At 37.2% G+C, this 22,609-nt stretch overlaps 2 protein-coding genes across 2 annotated transcripts; one reads left to right on the top strand and one right to left on the bottom strand.

Moving 5' to 3' along the window:
- Positions 1-6,852: 6,852 nt before the first annotated feature.
- On the top strand, positions 6,853-14,925 carry LOC104115295 (cytosolic enolase 3). Its single transcript, XM_009625886.4, has 13 exons — positions 6,853-7,378; positions 7,466-7,620; positions 8,665-8,839; positions 9,632-9,703; positions 9,783-9,899; positions 10,526-10,606; positions 11,474-11,550; positions 11,618-11,721; positions 12,080-12,178; positions 12,272-12,357; positions 12,450-12,536; positions 14,048-14,245; positions 14,585-14,925. Exons 1-13 carry the CDS (start codon positions 7,274-7,276, stop codon positions 14,648-14,650), a joined length of 1,422 nt encoding a protein of 473 aa, XP_009624181.1. The 5' UTR covers positions 6,853-7,273; the 3' UTR covers positions 14,651-14,925.
- A 558-nt stretch (positions 14,926-15,483) lies between these two features.
- On the bottom strand, positions 15,484-17,643 carry LOC104115294 (proliferating cell nuclear antigen). The gene is made up of 4 exons (XM_009625885.4): positions 17,070-17,643; positions 16,236-16,388; positions 16,055-16,152; positions 15,484-15,966 (listed from the first exon to the last, which is right to left on the bottom strand). Exons 1-4 carry the CDS (start codon positions 17,386-17,388, stop codon positions 15,742-15,744), a joined length of 795 nt encoding a protein of 264 aa, XP_009624180.1. The 5' UTR covers positions 17,389-17,643; the 3' UTR covers positions 15,484-15,741.
- Positions 17,644-22,609: the final 4,966 nt, after the last annotated feature.

The raw sequence follows: 22,609 nt of genomic DNA, 5'->3' as shown, positions 1-22,609 counted from the left end.
TTCTTACCGATTGATTGAGCTTGGTTCGAGGTAAGTGGCTTGCCTAACTTTGTGTGGGGGAAATCCCCTTAGAATTTGGAACTATTATGTTATATGAGCGCCGTGTATGTGAGGTGACGAGTACGTACATGGGCTTGTTGTGGTAAAACCCGATTTTCTTACAGAGCAGCAACATATTTTCCTGTTATTTTGAGTTATACCATTTTAATGAGTACTAAGCTATTTTCATTCTTAATTGAGTTATTCCAGTATGTGTAGCTATCATGTTTAGTCTAATACAACATGTCTACGTGTCTTAACTGTTTATGTGAATTCTATGCAGCATGCTTAGTGAATTTCATGCTTCTTCCCTGACTAGTACTTAGTCTAAATCGTAAGAATTTTGTGATGTAGTTGTATTTCTATCGTTCGCGCTGCATATTTACCTTGGGACTACGGAATGGTATTCCGGAAGATCCCCATGTACTGTATATTTACGTTGGGACTACAGAACGGTATTCCGGGAGATCCTCCTATACTGCAAATTTACTTTGGGACTACGGAACAGTATTTCGGGAGATCCCCCTGTACTGCATATTTACTTTGGGACTACGGAACGGTATTCCGGGAGATCCCCATGTCTTGCATACTTACTTTGGGACAACGGAACGGTATTCCGAGAGATCCCTCTACACATTTACGTTGGGACTACGAGACGGTATCTCAGGAGATCCCCTGTTGTGTTTCTATGTACTAAGTTGTTACCTTCTATGATTTCATTGTTGTTAAATTTCAGCCTTTATTTTATTGCGGTATTTCACTCTATATTATTTTATTATATATTTACCAGTAGATCCCTGACCTGACCTCATCACTACTCGACCGAGGTTAGGCTTGGCACTTACTGGGTACCAATTGTGATGTACTCATGCTACTCTCTGCACATGTTTTTCGTGTACAGATCCAGGTGCACCTTATCAGCTGCACTATCAGTGAACCGGGACAGCTTTGGAAACTTCAAGGTATATCTGTCACATCCGCAGACCTCGGAGTCCCCTTCCACTCTTTCTCATGTCCATTATCTTTTGTATTTTTTTTCTTGTTAGACTCTGATGTATAGAGACACTAGAGTTTTTCTTCTGTAGTTTGTGATTCACGATGTTTCGGGTTTTGGGATTTGTTGTGTATTTTTGAACAGTTGGTTAAATTTATATTCCGCAAAATTTACTATTCCGCAAAATGTTAGGCTTACCTAGTTGTAGAGATTAGGTGCCGTCACGACGTCACACGGAGGGGAAATTGGGTCGTGACAAGAGTGTTAATGTACGAAGGGTGTTGTCATGCCATATTATGAGTGTTAATGCACGAAGGGTGATGTCGTGCCATATTGTGAGTATTAATGCACGAAGGGTGATGCCGTGCCATATTGTGAGAGTTAATGCACGAAGGGTGATGCCGTGCCATTTTTATTGATTTAATGGTGAGATTGAGAGTAAAAGCCCGAAGGGTGATGCCGTGTATTTTTCCTTTACTGTATTCGTGTTCCTGTTGATTCATAATATGTTGGTTGTTCCAGTTATCATTCTGCTGTAGTTCTTTATCTCGTATTTCCCCCAGCATATTTTCCTCTCCCGATATCTCATGTCTAATTCTTTATTACTGTTATTTGTATATACATTGTTAAACTATACAGGTTGATTTGTAGGTACCTTGCCTTAGCCTCGTCACTACTTCGTCGAGGTTAGGCTCGACACTTACCAGTACATGGGGTCGATTGTACTGATACTGCACTCTATACTTCTGTGCAGATTTTGGTACTGGCTCGGGTTGATTGAGATTTTGCTATTGGACCGCTATCTGGAGACTCAAGGTAGATCTGTCGGCATTCACAAACCTTGAAGTCCCCGTCTATCTTTCTGTTCTACTGTTTCTTTTATTCAGACAGTTGTATTTCTTTCAGACTATTACTTGTAGAAAATTCTAGAATGCTCGTGACTTGTGACTCCAGATCCGGGTAGTAGTAACTAATGCAGTCTTTATAAGAATTGGTTTAATTATTCTCTAACGTTGGCTTGCCTAGCAAGTGAAATGTTAGGCGTCATCACGGTCCTGACGGTGGGAATTCTGGGTCATGACAGAGGTGTACTTTGGCGTTGTCAATGTCCGTTTGGGATTGCGAGCCTTGGAATAGGTTCGTATTGTGATTTATGACTTGTGCGCAAAGTTTGGCATCATTCCGGAATGTTTTGATATGAATCGGACGTGTTCGTCAAAGTTTAAAAGTCTGAAAGTTTAAAGAAAGATTTCGATCGTCGATTCGTAGTTTCGATCTTGTCTGGCATAATTTGATGCCTCGACTAAGTCTGTGTCATATTTTGGGATGTGTTCGTTTGTTTGGATGGGGTCCCGGGGGCCCCGGGTGCGGATAGGATTGAAAACGGATCGAGTTTGGGCTTGGGAGAAGTGTTGAGGCAGCTGGGATCTGGTGCAATCGCACCTGTGTGGAAAGGGCCGCAGGTGCGAGCCCGTAGAAGCAACGTCGTGATCACAGAAGCGGCATTTGGACTGAGTTGGGATGGCCGCAAATGCGAGATTATTTCCGCACCTGCGAGCCCGCAGATGCGACGAATGTTCCGCGGAAGCGGAAGTGGCTTGCTGGGCGAAGGGCCGTAGGTGCAGAGTTTAGGCGCGTAGATGCGCATCCGCAGAAGCGAGGGCTGGGCCTTTGGTGTTGGACTGAAGGAGCGGTCAGGGCTTAGCAGAAGCGAGACCACAGGAGCGGATTTTTGTCCGCATAAGTGGACTGGGCTGGGCTTAGTGGAAACCGCACCTGCGATGGGAATTTCCGCAGGTGCGGAGCTGCAGAAACGGCTAATGGATCGCAGGTGCAAAGGTCGTTGGGCAGTGAGGTATTTTAAATACGAGACTTAGCCCATTTCTCTCACATTATTATTTGGTTGGGCGATTTTTGGAGCTCTTGGAGGGGAGATTTTCATCATCTATGGCAATGTAAGTTATTCCCACCTATTGTAAGGTAAATACATGGATTCTATAAGGATTTAAACATGAAAATTTATAGAAATTGTGGGATTTTGATAGAAAACCTAGAATTTAGTATTTTTGGAATTTGACCACAAAATTGGACATGAAAATTGGAATAAATCATATATTTGGGTTCGTAATGTTATGGGTAAAGGTTATCTTTGAGAAATTTTGGAATCCGGGAATGTGGGCCCGTGAGTCGACTTTATTGACTTTTAGAGTGGAGTTGGATATTGTTATGAATGATTAATTATAAGTAATAGAGTATATATTTATGGATTTGTACATTTATTTGACTAGTTTTGGAGAGACGGGCATCGGTTTGAGGTGTTTGAGAGGTGTTGGAGTCAGTCATGGAATTTCGGAGCGAGGTAAGTCTCATGTCTAACTTTGTGAGGGGAAAATTACCCCTTAGGTGATAATTATCATTATGTGCAACTAGTTGTAGGTGCTACGTACACACGAGGTGACGAGAGTCCGTACGTAGCTAAAGCATGTTTATGTCCGGGTAGACTTAGGACCTTATCATGTAATATTTGAATTGTTTGAATTCATTTTTGCTGGCCTAATTAATTGAATTTACAATTGCAATTGATTTACAAATAAATATATGTAGACTAGGCCGAGTCTTATCCTTTTGAGTTGTTGGTTAGTAATTTGAGAAACGATAAAGATTATATTCCCCTTGTGCTCATGTACTGTATTGTAACCACGTGTCTCGTAATTCGGTAACTTCTTTCCTTTCTTGTGGAGCGGGCTGAACGCCTCAGTAGTATAATAGATGCATCTATGGTTCGTGCCGCTCGATCCTCGGTAATGTACACATTATTCTGGATCGGGCCGAACGACCTCGGCAAAATCGTGTGCTATATCGCTAGTAGTCCGAATATTCACAAGATAATTTTTCCACTGATGCTCGGCATTTTATATGGTATTCCTTATGTATTTGATATTGACACTTGACCATTTTCTAAGCTGTTAAGGTAGAATACAAGATCGAGAAATTTATACTTCAAAAGAAATATTTGGAAGATTATGTAACTTATAGATTTACCTCACTATCGTTGTGTACTTCATATCTGTTATGGATTATTATATTATTTTATTGGACCTCTAGTAAGTGTCGATGTCGACCCCTCGTCACTACTTTTTCGGGGTTAGGCTAGATATTTACCGGACACGCGTTGATTTACGTACTCATGTTGCACTTCTGCACTAAATGTGTAGGATCTGACAGGTTCATTTGGCGATCATCTTGGCGAGTAGGCGCACCCGTTGAGGGAACTTTATGTGAGTTGCATTCCAGGCTACGCATCGCAGTCGACTGAGTATCCATCGTACTATGTATTTATCCTGTCTATTTATATTCTGGACAGATGTTGTATTACTATTATTGAACTCCTTAAAAAATGCTCATGCACTTGTGACACCGGGTTTTGGGGTTATACTAGTTGATGCTTACGGTTTTGTATATTATTATCGATTTCCATTTTTCTTATAAACTACAAATGTTGTACGTTTCCGTGGATTTAGAAGTGCAAATATCCTTCCTTATTAAAATCTATGTTTTCGAAAGTAATAAAATAAGTAATTAAATTAGTAAATCACTGTTGGCTTGCCTGACGGCGGCGTTAGGCGCCATCACGACCTATAGTGAATTTTGGATCGTGACATTAATCACGAGTTCAAGTCCTATATTTTCATTCTTTAAAACCATGTTAGGAGATTTCAAAACAAATAAATTGTTTTGAGGCATGAACTTGAATTGTCCTAAAAGTAAATATTAACTCCCAATATCACTTTTGTATTTTATTCATATTTTAATTTAGGTGCCTTTAATCTTTATTTCTTAAATTTGGAGTGCATTCAACCTATGTTAAATAGACTGTGGCAATGGAGTTCTATTATACTTTTTTGTGAGTTAAATAATTAATTTTCTTTGATAATAGTTTTTCCAAAATATTTTAAGCTTTAGAGTTATAACTTATAAGTTCATTTGGAACTTTAACTATCGTCCTTTTTCTTATTAACATTTTACTCCTTCTTCTCTAACTATTCTGATGTATCACAAATTTCTCGTGAAACAAGATTACAAGACAACACTAATGAAGTATTAAAGAGCTTAATTTTTGTAATACAAATATCTCTAGAATGTGGGTTAGGGCGAAAGGATATAGAGAAGATCAAGTTGATCAAATAATTCCTACTTCCGACATCGTTAATTAGACCAGTCAAATTTCAAAAAGGAGATATATCAAAATTTAACTAATAGTGTGATGACTAGAAAAATAGAGATAGAGTTTGTCAGAAAGTATACTTCTGAATTTACTCATAAAAGATCTTAGGATTATGCGAGAATGCTAGCTTGGGTATATCTAGATTTATAATTTTATTGATAAATTATATTTTTTGAATATGTAGATTAACTATTTTTAGTGTATATGCAGAAAGACTAGTTTTTTTTTTTAAATAGTCCTCATAAAATTTGAGCAAAAACTCATAGCTATAAGGCTGGCTCTGGGTTTTTTTTTTTGGTCAAAAGGATAAATATATATTAATAATACTAAGTTAAGGTTGTTCTTACATTGGGTGGTTGAGGAGCTAAGCTCATCATACCAAAAAGAAAGTAGTCCAAAGCTACATTTACAATATTACAACTTTTAAATTTTCTTTCAAAAATAGTTCCTAAGGTGTCTGCACATAGTACTTCATTGACAATCACCGGAGAAACTACCAAAAAGTTGATTCCTGCTTCTAACTGCTTCCCTGCCTCTGTTTCCAACTTGTCTGCCACCCTATTTGCCTCTCTGAATGTGTGATTTACTGGAGAATGGCCATGCGCTGCTAGGAGAGACTTGCATTCACAGACCAAGGGATCTATATCATATGTCCATTGTTAATGCATTGCATTACCTCTGTCGAGTCCACAGTGGCCTCTAAAGGTACTAGATTGTTTGATATTGCCATCTTTAGGCCCTACAAGAAAGCTGCTAGCTCATAATGGAGAGTATTCATGCACTTGATTTTTCCCATGATCCCTGTTACCAAATCCCACATTGCTATTTCTAATTACCCCTCATATTCCCCCTGTATTTTCTTTTTGATGGTTAGCACCATCAGTGTTTAGCTTGTAACATCCCCACCCAGGGGATGCCATTTAATTGAGACAATAGTACTATGCATGGGCTCTTTTCCTCCTATTGCTATGTGCATGAATTCTACAGCCTTGTTAATGGCTACTCTAAAAAGGACAGGATCCTTCCTATAGTTGAAATTGTTGGTGTTCCTGCTTATCCAAATCTGCCACAGGCGGAAAGGGATCATGTACCCCCATTTGAGCATGTCATTGAAGGGTTGGTGTTTTACCTTATTAAGAGTGTGCACCCAGTATGTTTGGCTAATAACAAGATTTGAGATACTGAGGTTGGGTTGGCTTTGCTAAGCTAACTTCTTCCAGCATTGGTTATCATTGTCACATCTGATGAGCTGGTGCTCAACTGTTTCTTCCTCTTTGTTACAGAAGAAGCATATAGGGTTAAGATTCATATCCCTTGAGTTGAGGTATTGGGTTGTAGGGAGCCTACCATACGTTACTAACCAAAGAAAGTACTTTATTTTGTTTGACAACTTTTGGTCCCAAACCCAGTTGAAGTCTTTCCCAGAGTTGTGATCCTGACGGTGATTCAAACTTCTTACGAGGGTATAGACAGTTTTGGTAGTGAAGAGACCACTTCCAATTTTGTTCCAAGCCATCCTGTTCAAATTTCCAGAGTTAAAGATTTACAAAAGTGAAATTGATAGTAGTAACTACCTCCTCACGGAGGTCAAAAGAGAGATTACTGTCCCTCTGTGTAGCAAGACTCTTTTAAGTTCAAACTCTCCTCTCCGTATTGAGCGACTGTAACGCATATGCAAAAAGAAATTAAATATACATGTAAACACTAATATACATGTAAACACTAAACTAAGCTCGCTATAAAATTGTAGAAATCCATACTGGTCTATTTTGTGAACGTTTGATCAAGGACACGCGGCATCATCAGACCAAGGCAAAGCAATCAGCTCATTTGTCCCATATTCAATACTCAGACAAGATCCTAGGTTACTCCATCTTCGTTCAAATTCCAGCTCGACCTGCCGGAGCTACCGGAGTAATTTTTCCGGCAACAAAACGCTACAGTTCTCTTCACTTCATTCCCTGTTTTCCGACTATTTTCTCGTGAAAAAACTAAAATTAGCTAAGAAGAAGAAAATGTCGGTGCAAGAATATCTGGATAAGCACATGCTTTCTCGGAGAATCGAAGATGCCGTTAATGCCGCCGTCAGAGCTAAGACCCTCGATCCCGTCCTCTTCATTGTAAGATCCTATTTCTTTTTAACTTCTCTTTTTGGTGCTTTGATTCAAAATTAGCAGTTTCAATAACCCTAACTGTATGCTTGATAGTCAAATCACATGCGGAAATCTGTACCGTCGGTGATAACGAAGGTGAAAGCGCGGCAAATATTGGACAGTAGAGGAATTCCGACTGTCGAAGTTGATCTCCACACGAATAAAGGCGTTTTCCGTGCTTCTGTACCTAGTGGTGCTTCTTCTGGAATGTAGGCCATTTTGATTCCTTCTTTTCTTTAAAGTGAATTTTGTCTCTCTTTTTGTTTGTGAGTAATAATTTTTCATGCCTGAACACTTTCCGCAAAATTGATTTTTTGTTGAACTCAAGTAAATTTGATTAATGGACTAGGGTTCAATCCAAATAAGTTGGAGTTTTCTATATGAACTGGTGGTGTCTGAGTCAACTTGCATGCACCTCGACTAATTCATAATACGACCTGTCTAACACAAGTTGCAAAAGTACTAATTCAGCAATATCGAGATTGAAATGAAATTCTAGTTAGATCTCGGCCGCTTAATCTTACTCACCAAGGTTGGAGCAGTTGGGTTCACACAAAGTGTTGTAGTTAATATTCGTATATGAGATCTCCACATTGTTTCTCCTATGCCTCAACCACTAGTCCTTTCCCTTGGGGACTTGACTCTATGAATCATCTATATCTGTTCTGTTATATTTAGGTCCAGTACTTCATTCCAAGGTAACTCAAGTCATCTGTGAACCAAAAATCACCAGATGGAGGGAAATGTTCTTTTCTTGATAACAATTGTTTGGTGTGTGCAAATGACCTTTTTTAATTTTTAAAAATATTTTTGATGCGTGCAAAGACCATTTTTATTTTATGAATAATTGTTTGCGGTGAAGCTCCTTTGCTCTTTCTTTTTTAACAATTTTCTGTGATTCATGCAAGAGCCTTTTATTCCCCTGTTCATCTTTGCTAGATGGTTTTTATACATGTGACAGAAATGAACAGGGCTCTAGGTACTTTCTAGTCTTAAGTCAGAATTCAGATTGTGATTCGCTGTGTATATCTCATTCTACTACCCAATAAGAGTGACCTGTTAAAAGCAAAAAATTAGTAGAGGTTGGAAGTGCAACAGTGAAAATGCAAACTAATTTTCCAGCCTCTCTAAGTGATTTTTTTATTTTTGGAGCTAGTTGCAGACTTGTGTTTGAGCATTTACTTAGCCGTTGCAATTTATATTGGAGAATAAAGCAAATGGTGTAATGGTGGTATTTTGTTCTAAAATATCAGGTATGAGGCTATTGAACTGCGTGACGGAGAAAAAGGAACTTATCTTGGCAATGGTGTGAATAGAGCTGTCAAGAATATTAATGAGAAAATTTCAGTTGCGTTGGTTGGTATGGATCCAACTCTTCAATCTCAGATTGATCAGGTCATGATAGACTTGGACAAAACAGAAAATAAGGTACTTTTGCTTCTCTGAGTACAAATGTTCAAACGATTAGGTACTTATTTCGTTTAGCTCGCCATCTGAGTCAGAATGCCTCTGCATATTTCGATTACCTGCATAGTTTATGAATGTGGAACTTAGTACTTAAATGCTACTTTGGACTACCTGCATAGTTTATGAATGTGGAACTTAGTACTTAAACTTGCCATCTTGCAACACACTTGGAGTTCTGGACTTCATGGATTGCAGGAAAGTCTTAAACAAGAGTTGCTATCTTGAAAGATAAATTTTGTGGACCCTTGAGTTGGAGTGTTTTACCTACAGGCAATTGAAGTTTTCCCTATCTTTGAAATTCTCTTCCATTATATCCATTTGTTTGGTTCTGTCAAAGGAGTTTATTTTCTTGTAGTGTTCCATCTAAATTAGCGAACATAATATGAGCAATACAACTTTGGTATCCTTTTTCTATGGAATGTAGTTGATTAGTCTCCCTTGAGCGCGTGTATGCATATCTTTCCATCCTCTTTCTTTTAGTTTTATCGTTTTTTTGTCCGCATATGCTATGGTTAAGGAAATATCTATCACTGGCTTTAGAAAAGTAGCTCTATCATTCGACTTTAAGCATATCTTCTTTCCACCCACCATTCTTGTGATGTGTACTAGAAAGTATTTTCTTGCAATGAGGATTGTAATTGACCTGCTCTTGAGTTCCTCATTTGTTCAATGCCTGCGAATTTAATAATTTTCCATTTTTTGGACATAATAGCTTTCATGCTCACTGACCTTCTCCTTTGTCCAATGTGATAGAGTGAACTTGGAGCAAATGCTATTTTAGCTGTCTCAATAGCTGCTTGCAAAGCTGGAGCTGCTGAAAAAGAGGCAAGCATACTTCCTCAGTTTTATACCTAAACCCATAATCTTCACCGGACTAGGTAGCTTATCTCTCGATGAACTTCAGGTTCCACTTTACAAACACATTGCTGATCTTTCTGGTCAAACAAGCGTGCTTCTTCCTATTCCAGTCTTTACTCTCGTAACTGGAGGAAAACATGCTGGAAATAATTTGGCTATTCAGGTGAACCTGCAGTCTTTACTTGTATATTTTAAGACCTGCACAATGCTTGCTCACAAGTTCTTCATAGTGGTGGTGACTCATTATTTGTGAAGTAGTGCCTACTTCCTAGAAGAAGAAGCTGGTGACGTGCTATTTGTTCATCAAGTTTCGTTGAAAAAATTATAAATTGGGGTTTGGGTTAATTTCATTGACATGCTCTCTTTTTCTTTGATTCTCTCACCAGCCCACCAAGGATTTTCTTTTTGTTTTTCTTGGTTTTGCACTTGCATCAATTTTTTGACATGTAGAAGTTTTGTGACATTTGCAGAAGAAAGTTAAGGATATATAAATTACTTTTGTTGTCTGATTTAAAGAATAACTTTAGTCACTTCCAATGACCAAAAGTAACTTTAGATGAAGAGACCTATTTTCACTTGGAATGGTGGATCCAAATCTATTACCTAATGCGTTTCCCACTTTTGCTTTTGTGCTCTTCAGAGATGTTTCTTTGAGCTACTTTTGCCACTATGTTCCATCACTTTCTTCAACATTTTGATCATCTTGATATGACACCACTATTTTGAGCTCATAATGTTTTTGTGCTAAATTGTAAATCATATCTGAAAAGTGATATTAAACTTCCGCAGGAGATAATGATTCTGCCAGTGGGATCAAAGACATTTGAGGAGGCTTTACAAATTGGTTCTGAGACCTATCATCATTTGAAGGTGAATTCATTCAACTAGAATATTTTCTAACTCTATTATCGGATAGTCTCTATCTGCCACGTGAAGGAAGTTTGAACTGCTCTAACTGTTTATACAAACAACATATGTCTTATTAATCTTATGTCTTCTTACCCTTACCCCAGAATCCTTGAGTGTTTTCTCTTGTTCCTTTCTTAAGTGTTATTAATGGCTTAATACACTGTTCAAGTCAAGCTTACTTCTGATTCATATGAAAGAGAAAACATCCTTTGTTTGTTATGGATACACACTATTTTGCTGGAACAGCTGCTATCATCCATGAAGTTTTCTATTAATCCTGGAATAATGTGCAACAATTTGTGCATAATTTATATTAGCCCGAAGTATAATTTGCAGCCTGTACATGTTGCCATATTAGAAAACCTCCTTTGATATCCACATGTGATAGTGATACTACTTCGAAAAATGTAGAGTTGGTGCTGTACTGGTGTAGTGGTCCAATTTTTCTCATCGCCAATTAATACTCAGTTACAATGTCAATTTTTGTTGTAAAAGCATATTAACTAAATGCTATTTCTTAATACTAGTTTAAGTTTAAAGGTTTGGTATTAATAATCTTTGCTTACAATTGGAAAGAAACTTGAGATGCTTTCAAGGAGAGTCCACTTCCAATCCTAGACTCAAAGCAAATTGTCTTTTGAATCTTTTTTGCTGGAGCAAATAGAATGCTGTAAATGATGTAAATTTGTTACTTGACTTCATAAGCTCCTTAAAGTATGTCTTGGAGTTAATCCAGTTTTTTACTGTTTATTGTATCATGTTGTTGCAATCATCAATAGACTGCTTTACTTTATATATAAAAGGTCTTGCTTACAATTAAAAGGGCAGGTAGTGATTACAGAGAAATATGGTGCCCATGGATGTAATGTTGGTGAAGACGGTGGTTTTGCTCCCGACATCTCAAGGCAAGTTTTGATGTCTTTGTTTTATGCTTCTCAATGAAATTGTTGACCCTGGATACTGCATTTGCAGCTTAAGAGATGGCTTGGACCTTGTTCAGGAGGCTATTGGGAGAACAGGGTACAAGGAGAAAATAAAGATAGCTATTGGTGTTGCTGCGACTGAGTTTTGCATAGGTGATATATTCCCTTTAGTTCAAAATCTTGCTGATTGTAGATAAGTAGAATCATGTGATACTGTCATAGCTAGCTAGCAAAGTCGTCAGTTGATTTGCATTAATCTTTGCTCACATGCATGTAAGATTAATCAGGATTGAGTGGGAGGACAATAGTTTCCCCGGGGGTTGGGGGGGGGGGGAGGGGAGGGGGAATCACTCAATCATTATCAAAAAAAAAATCACTCAATCTGCAATTTGTCTTTAGCTTTTGCCGTGTAGTAAGCTAGGTTGAAATGGTGTAATGATATGTCTGTTTGATTGTATAATCTACTTATATTCTTATTACTGACTAACTGACTTGTGTTATTCAAATGTAGGTACGAAATATGATTTAGATTTTATGACTCCAAATAAATCTGGACAAAATTTTAAATCAGGACAGGATATGATTGATATTTACAAAGAACTCTGCGCAGGTATTTTGTTATGTATTGATTCTGTGATGTGAGTTTTCTGTTATTCGACGATGTTACATTCTCACCAAATCCTTTTTTTTTCTCTCCCTATAGACTACCCCGTTGTCTCAATTGAAGATCCATTTGACAAGGAGGACTGGGAGCATGTCAAGTACTTTTCGAGTCTTGGAGTGTGCCAGGTTCGTCTGGGTTCTCCCTGGTGATTTTATCATCTGATTGCAATATCTGCCATGATGCACTTCTGCCCACTGACATGAATTGCATGCTGCAGGTGGTTGGAGACCACTTACTAATGTCAAATCCTAAACGGATCGAAAGAGCCATACAAGAGAATGCGTGCAATGCCCTTCTTCTCAAGGTACCTACAATTTTTTTTTTTTGGTATTCCGACATCTTTGGTGTGGTTTGGGGGGGGAAAGGGGGGGGGGGGAATCTGGTTCGAACTGTGACTGATCAAGGGCAAGGAATATTCCTGTCTCCATGGCACCGGTGTGATTTGCAAGAAAAAGGAGTATACTATGAAAGATTCACACTTTGAAAGAGTAGAATCAATAATTGTTGTAGCAAACAGTGTTAATTTGACGCACAAAAGGAAAAACATCCTCTATAGAAGAGCTCTGTTGAGATTTATCTTTGCGAAGGATAACCCATATTGCATAGATTGTTGGTTGAAGGTTTTGGAAATTAAATCTTTATTTTGTGAAGGGACACTGGCTTGTGATAATTATCTAAAGCAGTTTGATTTATTAAAACAGGAAAAAACATAGATCTTTGCAAAAGTATAGCTTTCTAACCAATCCAATCATATCGCCAATGTGTAATATGATCATTCAGGATTTGTGTGGTTTCACCTTATTCTGGTTTTCCTTTGGTAATTTTGCGCTTCCCTTTCTTGGATTGAACTAGACTCTCCACATTCTACATATTTGCAGTGCTAGGAATTCACAAGAATCTTCTCCAATAGTGTAACATTTTAATTATTTAGCGTATGATATGATCTGGACATAGATTAGCTCTTGAATTTTAAATTTTGATGTCCGAATGACCTTATACTTGGTTTAGTAATCAAACATTAGAATACGTTCTTTTTTATTTTAAAATTATTTCAAAAACTTAACTCATCTTCGTGTGAAGGACGATGAAGAGGCTATGATCTAGAAAGTTAGACAAGCAATGTGATGTACATCAAAGCACACCTGAGGGGGTAGTTGCTTCCATTTGAAGTCAGGATTACTCTGTTTATTGATCATCGAAGACTGGATCAGATTGTCAACTGAACACCCACCCACCCATCCAAAAAAAAAGACTCAATAAACAGTGTAATCCTGACCCCTATCCAATACCCATACTGGAGTCGTTGCACATAGCAACCACTATATCTTCAATGTTTACTGCTTTTCTCTAATGGAGTGAACAACTCCCTGGCCTTTGGTTCATCTTGGTGACCAAGAATTCTCTGAAGGCTTTACCTGCCATTTGAGATCGCTCTACAGTTTAGTATTTGTTGCAACTCTGGAGGAGTACTTGTTCATCCACAACTGTTAAGATGTTTTTTTGATTGTTTCGACAACTGTCAAGAAATTGCCCATCCATCTGATGCCAAAAATGAGACACCAATATTTGCACTATTTTACTTCTGAGTCACTGCCCTGTTATTAGTGATTTGAGATCTTAGTAAAATATGTCATTTTGATTACTTCGGATACTTTCTTGATTATTAGGTCCTTCAGATTTTCTTTGTCAAGTCTCCTTGATAGTATCATAAATCCTTAAATACATAGGATAAGACTCCATATTGTTTGGAAATATCAGTAGCATATGTTGCTGATGTAAAATACTTTCTGATGGCATGGATTGGCTGGGATACAGGTTAATCAGATTGGTACGGTGACCGAAGCGATTGAAGTGGTCAAGATGGCTAAGGATGCCCAATGGGGGGTTGTGATATCTCAAAGAAGTGGTGAAACTGAAGACAGTTTTATAGCTGATTTATCTGTTGGCTTAGCTACTGGTCAAATTAAAGCAGGTGCTCCTTGCCGAGGAGAACGACTAGCAAAGTACAACCAGGTCTGGTTGCTAGCCTATGATTTTTTATAATGTATTTGCCATGTTTAGCTGAAATTGTGGACAGTTTTCAATTTTTAGAACTGTAGTGGTTTTCCTTTTTCCTTTTCTTTTTTTCCTGGCGGGAGTGGTGGGTTTGAAAAAGTAATTCCTCTGTTTACAACCTCCTCAATGAAAGAATTTTTACTTTTTTAGTGGCGCACCATCTGTTGTGCCATGCACTTATTGTGGTTTGACACTTAAGGACACATTACAAAACACTTATTTCCCTTGAGCATGACTTTTTCACATCCTTTTTTTCTGTCCTTTTTCTACTAAGTATGACGTTTGTTTATCTTGCAGTTGCTTAGAATTGAACAAGAGCTTGGCGATCAAGCATTTTATATTGGTGAAAACTGGAGGACCTGATCATTCTTCGTTTCTATTTTTGGACATTCTTCCCATTCTATCTTAGTTGCAGCGCTACAGACTATAGAGTCTTTTAGTTTACAGCTAAACGGCTACAGTTTTGAACATTCTCCTTGAGCAGTGCTATAGCTTTGCGGCTAATGGTTACAGACTGCGGGATGAGATTGTTTTTTCTAATGTAGTGTTAAAATCTGAATTTTCCTGTTTGTAGAGGCATTTGTAAAAATTTTGAGTCAAAGTGCAATCAGAAAAAATCTCACGTTTTTGCAACTGAACCATGGTTTTCATCTTACGGGCATAAAGGACAATTTGGCTTAGGTACTGAGTGCAACAATGAAATAGATAACATTTATTTTCTTGTTGATATTTCTGTATTGGCTGTTCCTGCTTCCAGTTTTTCCTGCATATCTCAACTAAAATGCTTGCAAATCTATTAATCGCCAATTTCATATCTGCAAGTAGGTTGTTGCTCATACTCATTTTACTGTTAAGTAGAAACTTTAGCATCTCTGCTTTTCCTAGCACCGCTAATAATTGTAACAAACTAGTGCATCATTTCCAAGAAAAATGTAAGTAAAATTAAAAAATATTGGTTATAATTATACAAAATAAAATATTAGTAACAATTTATTTTAATCTTTATCGTGGATAAGCAAATAGGAATTCGTAGGTGCCTCCCCTTGACGTCCATTGCTTACAAGCTACAACTAGCCAAGGATAAATTCATAAATCAAAATTTTCACAGCAGTTAAGCATTTCAGATTCTTAAAATCATGTCAAAGATTTTTAATGCCAGAACCAAAATCCCTTTTCAATGTATTTAATGCAGAGCATCAAATAAACCAAGAAACTCTGTAAATTCAATGGGAGTAGGTTTACAACATTCTACCATCGCATGCAGGCAAGAGAATAGAAGAGTTAAAAAGAGGGAAACACATGATTCCATTAATTAAACACAAACCTAAAAAATTATCTAGCAAGTCTAAACTACATCTTGCTTGCTCTCTTGCTTGCCTGAAAACCTCAAATGAGCTTCATCACAGAAAATTTAACCCCCAAACCAAAGCTCAAAAGAACGCAGAAACATAAAATTAAGGTTTGGTTTCCTCTTCATCCTCTTCAATCTTAGGCGCCAGGTAAAACCTTATATAGCCCATCTCAGCAATCTTGTATTCAACCACAACAGGTAGCTCTGAAGACAAGCTGATGGTCACAGTATTGGATAGTGGAGTTGCTTTTGTAAAGGAGTTCAAGTATCTCAGGGCAAAAGTCAAAGACACTGGCTCATTCATCTCTATTACTGTGGCTTCTTCAGGCTGCCAATTTGAAACAAACAAGTCAAACATCAGCTTATATGACAAGAAATAATCAACCAGACAGAAACACTATAAGCAAAATATCTACCTTGTCAACAGTTGTATTCTGCCTGCAAACGATATTTGCAGTACCAATGTCACCTCTGGTTGAGAATTTTACACCTTCCTTTGTCACCGAAATTACAACTGCCAATTGAAACAAAAGCTAATCTTCAAACACCATTAGTTAGTTCACTAAAGTTGCAGTTAACATGAGAGATGAATTGCACCTGTATCACCAATACTGCTAAGGTCTTTGCAAATTCTAGAAAACTCTGCAGAAGGCATTCTAACAATAGCATGGTACTCTGCTTCTGGAATCCCAAGATGCTCACTGTCAATGTCCATCAGCTTCATCTCAAAATCAGCAATCTTGTCTTGGGCTATGATCCATTACAGTAATCTTAATAAGTTACACCCAGCCATAACAACGGAAGAATAAGAGACTAAATCCAAATTTAGAATCAAATCACAATTTCTAAAACAATATATTCAACTTAATACATGCTACACCACAAGCTATGATGAATATACCCAATGCCAATTTCTTGGATCAAATGTCAATTATATCAATTCCGAGCTAAATCAAACTAGTTTAAGTCATTTTTATTTTATATTTTTGAGAAACAGTAAGGTAGTTACTTTTAAAAAATTTAATTTAGATATTCAAACACTATAGCAAAAGTACTATTAGCTGCAATTTCATCTCTTGGAGCAAATGTCAATTATACCAATTATGAGCTAAATAAACTAGTTTCTTTCATTCTAATTTTTTTTAGAATCAGTAAGATAATAATTTTAAAATTTATAACTTAGATATTCAAAGACTACGCCAAAAGTACTATTAGCTGCAATTTTTCACACATCAAAATAACCAAAGGGTACATAACAAAGTTTTAAATAAAGTAATCATAAGCAAAAAAAAATGTCAAATATTTTGGGGAAGGGGAAGTAACAATTTGCAACTTTACATAACAAATTTTACAATATTACAAGATCTTATTTATCTGTTACCCGACCTAGGAAAAAACTAGGCTTCAGAAAAAATAAGTTTTGGAACTTACTGGGGCTTTCAAACATGAAAGTGACGGTGTCACTGCCATCGTCAGCCTTGAGAGTAATGATGTCATCATTCCCGGCACATTTGAGCATTTTAGCCATGTTAGCAAGGTTCATCCCCATTGAAATATTACGGTCACAGCGATAGTGCTCAAAACCCTCAGATCGGAGCAGCAGCGCCACCAGCGCCACGTGGCTGGAGTCCATGGCCTGCAGAGAGAATCCGGTGGCAGAGCAATCGAAGTTCGCATCGTTCACCAGATCCTTAATTGATTCTAGAACCTTCTTCAGCAGACTTCCCTGAACAAGACGTAATTCCAACATTTTCGATGAAAAAGGGGTTTTGAGAAGGTCTGGGGAAATTAGGGTTAGGGTTCTGAAATGGGGAGGAGGGAAAGGACGAAGTGTTTGAGAGAGAAATAGAGCGAAAATGAGAGGGAAATAGGGGTTAGGGTTTATATAGCTGCTGAATTAGGAGGTGTGCTCAAGAATTCAGTGCTCGCTATTGGCGGGAACGGAATGAACTGCCGAGTGAAAAAAATATTTTTCCCGCCTTTATGTTGGGCCACTTTAGCCCATATATCATTGGGTCTGCTGGGGGAAAGGCCGACGAAGTACTATGGCCTCTTGGCTGAGTTTTTTACGGTAAAAATAGCACGGGCTAGCCAGTTTTTTGACTGGTAATTTAAAAATAGTCAGTGTTTTTAAAGTCATTAAAAAATAGTCACTATTTTGCTGCAACACAGACCGATCTAGCATAATATACTAGAGATTGGTGCACTTATGTATGAACTTTCAGCATATTATGCTGGAGCGGTATATTATACTGAAACTCCAGTATAATATGCTAGAGTTCCAGTATATTATGCTAGAATATTTTTCGAATTTTGAACAGTATTTTCGTTCAGATTTATCTTTACATGAAAAGTGGTTAAATTTCGATTACTTTTGAAACTGTGGCTATTTTTCAATTACCACTTGTAAATCTGATTATTTTTGAATTTCTCCCTTTTTTTTACAGGGATTGTTACACAAATACTAGGTCATATTTAATATTTATTTTTTTAACTGATAAATTTAGCTTATACATTGATCATACGCAGTTATACATAGAGGTGTCAATGAATATTTAAACACCGACAAAATCGACCGAATCGTACCGTACCGAATCGATTTTTAGGTTTCTTTTAATAAAATCGTAGGTTTTTATATAAATCTATAACTGTACCGATAATTAGGGTAGATTTTTTATTTTATATAAATAAATCAAAAAAAATACCGAACCGTACCGAATAAATTTACATGTGAAAAATATATTTATATATTAAGTTTAATAATAATAATGTATTAAAATTTTCTTGGGCCTCAGAATTGTGAAAACGATTACAAGCCAACAAGTAATTAAATTCAAAATCCTGATTCCCAAACCTATAATGCTACTCCTATTGAAACTAAATTATTTCCATCGTATTCACCAGCAAGACACAAGGTATTATAATGATTAGCAACAAACTACAATGTATTGAATATGTTTCCTTTCGTATAATTTGGATTTATCTTTTCACTCGTGTGATTTATATTTTCTTTGTCTTTGTTTAGTTTCTTTTACGCTGTTGTAGAATAGTTGATGGATATGTACTCTGGCAATCTTTCATATTTTCTTAATTCATCACCCTTTAAATAGTAAAAATGTCGAAAGAGTTTGTTAAGTCCTATAAAAATACGTATGTTATTGCATTCTACTTGTACTAGTACTTTTACATGATTTTTTAAAAAAATATCAAAAATTAACTGAACCGTACCGATACCGAAGAAAAATCGATATGATTGGACGGTTTTAAAAGCCTAATTTTGGTTATACATAATAGAATAACCAAAATATTGGTATGGTACAAATTTTAGAAAATAACCGTCCGAACCGAACCATTGACACCCCTAGTTATACATATATATTATATATACATCGGCTATTTTAAAATTAAGAGATTAAGTTATTTGAGTTAATTCTTCTTCTTTTTTTACACGCTTGATCCTTTTTTAGCAATTACTTAAAAAGATAGAATTACTTCTTGGTTATTACATAAAAATATATTTTTTTACATCAGCATATTAAAAAATTGTGTTTAGTATTTAATGAGTTAATTAGAATGCAATAGTCACGGGATCTACTTTTATTCTTTTTGATATATTGACTCTCGCTTTCTCTTTCTTTCTCTCTTCGTATTTTCAGTCCAAAGTTCAGTTGTTGATGGAGCATTCAAATACTCCGAATATTTCTTCTTCTTCTCCTTTTATCTTTCAGAAACTCATGTCTGCAATAATTTTGACATGGATTTACGAATATTACTACTAATCTTCTTTATGGATGCGATAATCTTGATATGGAATCGTGCCGAAATATCATACAAATTTCACATAGGGCTCACTCTTAAATCTCACGTTACTTTCATATAAATCTCCCGTTACTTCATCATTTTCTATAAATACATTTGTGGGTTCTTTGAGCTTTAAAATAATAAAATCCTAGAAGTTGTATATTTACTTGAATTTTATATCAGTTTGTGAGTAATGTAAAAGCTATCAAGGATACTTATTATGATTCTCCTTCATAAAGTGGTGAAAATATTTTACCACTTTCTTGTTCCAATTTTGAGTTGTTGCATGAAAACCCTGGAAGGTCTTCAACCTAGAAGCCTTTGCGAATGAAGAGTTCGATTGAGGAGATTACAGAGCAAAAGGGGGAGGGTCTCACAATTGTTTTGAAATAAACTCCACATTCTACTCCCAAAAATTATAATCAATTTACAAGATCAAACGTGGATGAATCGGGCAAAAAGAAGCATAAAGGACAAGAAAGTTAGATGATAAGAAACGGGCAAAAGCTATTGAAGATGAGTTTGAGGATATACAATCCGAGTATGTTAAACACAACAACAATAACAAAAAATGATGGGGCTAGCGTGCAGACAACAAATTTGAAGGTATTGTATGTTTGTATTTAAGATTGATCCAATAGCAGTTATACTTGAAATATTTATAGGTTGTAGTTGTATTTTTAATTTATCAGTATAATATATAAATCTGAAAAATAATAATTCTATCAACAATTGTGTGCATTCTTATCAGTTGGAATATATTTTTACATAAGTTTGAGATTTCTATTTCAAACTAGAAGATCATTCTAAATTAAAGATTGATGCCAATAATAATATTAGTATGATTGAAAAATTGAGGAAGCATTTCACTCCAAGACAATTTACAATATCAAGTGAAAAATATTTTGGATATTTTATTGATTTGCCGATGGTAGCTATGCAACCCCATTTGATACACACTTTATTATTGAGGGAGGTTGTTCACGACAATAAAAATGAATCCAGGCTATTATTAAATGGTTGTAAAATATATTTTTGTATCAGTGAGTTTGCACTCATTACAGGTCTGAAATACTGGTGTAGTGCATAAACACTATGATGCCAATCAAAATTACAGTTTAATTGACTGGTATTTTGGAGGAATTAAGAAGCTTAATAGCCAAGCTATATTAGACTGTTTTGAAGGGAAGAGATGGCTATCAGAACAAAATGCAGTAAAAATTATTGTGATGTACTTCATCATCATCTTGTTGCTTTCATCACTTCCTGCTAGTCCCGTCTCAGTTGGTCACTTTGAGTTAGTTGAATCCAGTGACAACAAAAACAACATACCCAGTATTCTATATTGTGGGGTATGGGGAGGGTAGTGTGTACGCAGACCTTATCCCTACCTTGTGAGGATAGAGAGAGATGTTTCCAATAGACCCTCGGCTCAGGAAAGCATAAGCACCACATTAATAAAAATATAGGCAAGAAGGGACATTATCAAAAAGCCATATAAAAGCAGAATGAAAATAACAAAATCGTAAGATATCCAACAATGAAAGAAAACAACGGTTAGTCATAAAAATCTACTACAAACAGAATGCGAGAATGCATGCTAATACTAGCGGTATAAATAATCTAGACCACCTATCATACTACCCTAATCCTCGACCTCCACACATTCCTATCAAGGGTCATGTCCTCGGTCAGCTGAAGCTGCGTCATGTCTTGCATAATCACCTCTCCACACTTCTTCTTCGGCCTACCTCTACCTCTCCGTAGGCCCTCCAATGTCAACCTTTCACACCTCCTCACAGTGGCGTCTGTGCTCCTCATCCTTACATGTCCAAAGCACCTGAGTCTCGCTTCTCGCATCTTGTCCTGAATAGGGGCCACACCTACCTTGTTGCGAATAAAGTCATTCATAATCCTATCTAACCTGGTGTGCCCGCACATCCATCTCAACATCCTCATCTCTGCTACCTTCATCTTTTGTACATGAGCGATCTTGACTAGCCAACACTCAGCCCCATACAACATAGTCGGTCTGACCACTACTCTGTATAACTTACCTTTAAGTTTCGGTGGCATCTTCTTGTCACACAAAATACCAGAGTCTTCATTTTATCCATCTCGCCCCAATACGATGTGTGACATCTTCATCAATCTCCTCACCCCCTGTATAATAGACCCAAGGTACTTAAAACTTTCTCTCATAGGGATGACCTGTGAGTCCAGCCTCACCTCCCCTTCCCCTCCCTGAGTCTCACTACTGAACTTACACTCCAAGTATTCTGTTTTGGTCCTGCTCAACTTGAAACCTTTAGACTCCAGGGTCTGCATCCATACCTCTAACATTGCATTCATACCGCCTCACGTCTCGTCAATCAATACAATATTATCTACAAATAGCATGCACCACGACACCTCCCCTTAGATGCGGCGCGTCAGTACGTCCATCGCCAAGGCAAATAAAAGAGGACTGAGTGCCGGCCCCTGATGCAGCCCCATCATGACCAAAAAATGGTCCTAGTCCCCTCCCACCGTCCTCACTTGGGTCTTTGCTCCATTATACATATCCTTAATCACCATAACGTAGGCAACATGTACACCTCTAGCCTCCAAACATCTCCACAAAACCTCCCTTGGGACTTTATCGTACACCTTTTCTAAGTCGATGAACCATATGTAAGTCCTTCTTCCTCTCCCTGTACTACTCCATCAATCTCCTAACAAGGTGAATGACTTCTGTAGTCGAACGCCCCGACATAAACCTGAAGTGCTTCTCAGAAATAGACATACTCCTCATCACCCTTAACTCTACCACCTTCTCCCAGACTTTCATAGTATGGCTAAACATCTTGATACCCCGATAGTTTGGGTATCACCCTTGTTCTTGTATACATGAACCATTGTGCTCCACTTCTACTCTTCGGTCATCTTCTTCGTTCTAAAAATGACATTAAATAACCTAGTGAGACACTCTAAGCATGCCTTGCCCACACTCTTCCAAAATTTCACTGGGATTTCATCTAGCCCGGTCGCTTTGCCTCTGCTCATCTTGCTCATAGCCCCATCAACCTCCTCAACTCTAATCCGCCTACAATATTCAAAGTCACAATGACTCCCGGAGAGTTCCAAATCACCCATTACAATGCTTTTATCCCCGTCCTCGTTCAAGAGAC

This window comes from Nicotiana tomentosiformis, chromosome 6 (genome assembly GCF_000390325.3).
Source record: "Nicotiana tomentosiformis chromosome 6, ASM39032v3, whole genome shotgun sequence".
Taxonomy (NCBI): domain Eukaryota; kingdom Viridiplantae; phylum Streptophyta; class Magnoliopsida; order Solanales; family Solanaceae; genus Nicotiana; species Nicotiana tomentosiformis.
Note: the sequence above shows the minus strand (reverse complement) of the source record. Positions and strands in the feature narration are given on the sequence as shown.

Coding starts and splice junctions, on each gene's coding strand:
- LOC104115295 (XM_009625886.4), top strand. CDS start 7,274: ATGTCGGTGCAAGAATATCTGGATAAGCACATGCTTTCTCGGAGAATC. Junction 9,900..10,525: donor GAAATAATTTGGCTATTCAG/GTGAACCTGCAG, acceptor AAACTTCCGCAG/GAGATAATGATTCTGCCAGT. Junction 12,537..14,047: donor GCAATGCCCTTCTTCTCAAG/GTACCTACAATT, acceptor GCTGGGATACAG/GTTAATCAGATTGGTACGGT.
- LOC104115294 (XM_009625885.4), bottom strand. CDS start 17,388: ATGTTGGAATTACGTCTTGTTCAGGGAAGTCTGCTGAAGAAGGTTCTA. Junction 16,389..17,069: donor TTTCATGTTTGAAAGCCCCA/GTAAGTTCCAAA, acceptor AATGGATCATAG/CCCAAGACAAGATTGCTGAT. Junction 15,967..16,054: donor AGAATACAACTGTTGACAAG/GTAGATATTTTG, acceptor TCAAATTGGCAG/CCTGAAGAAGCCACAGTAAT.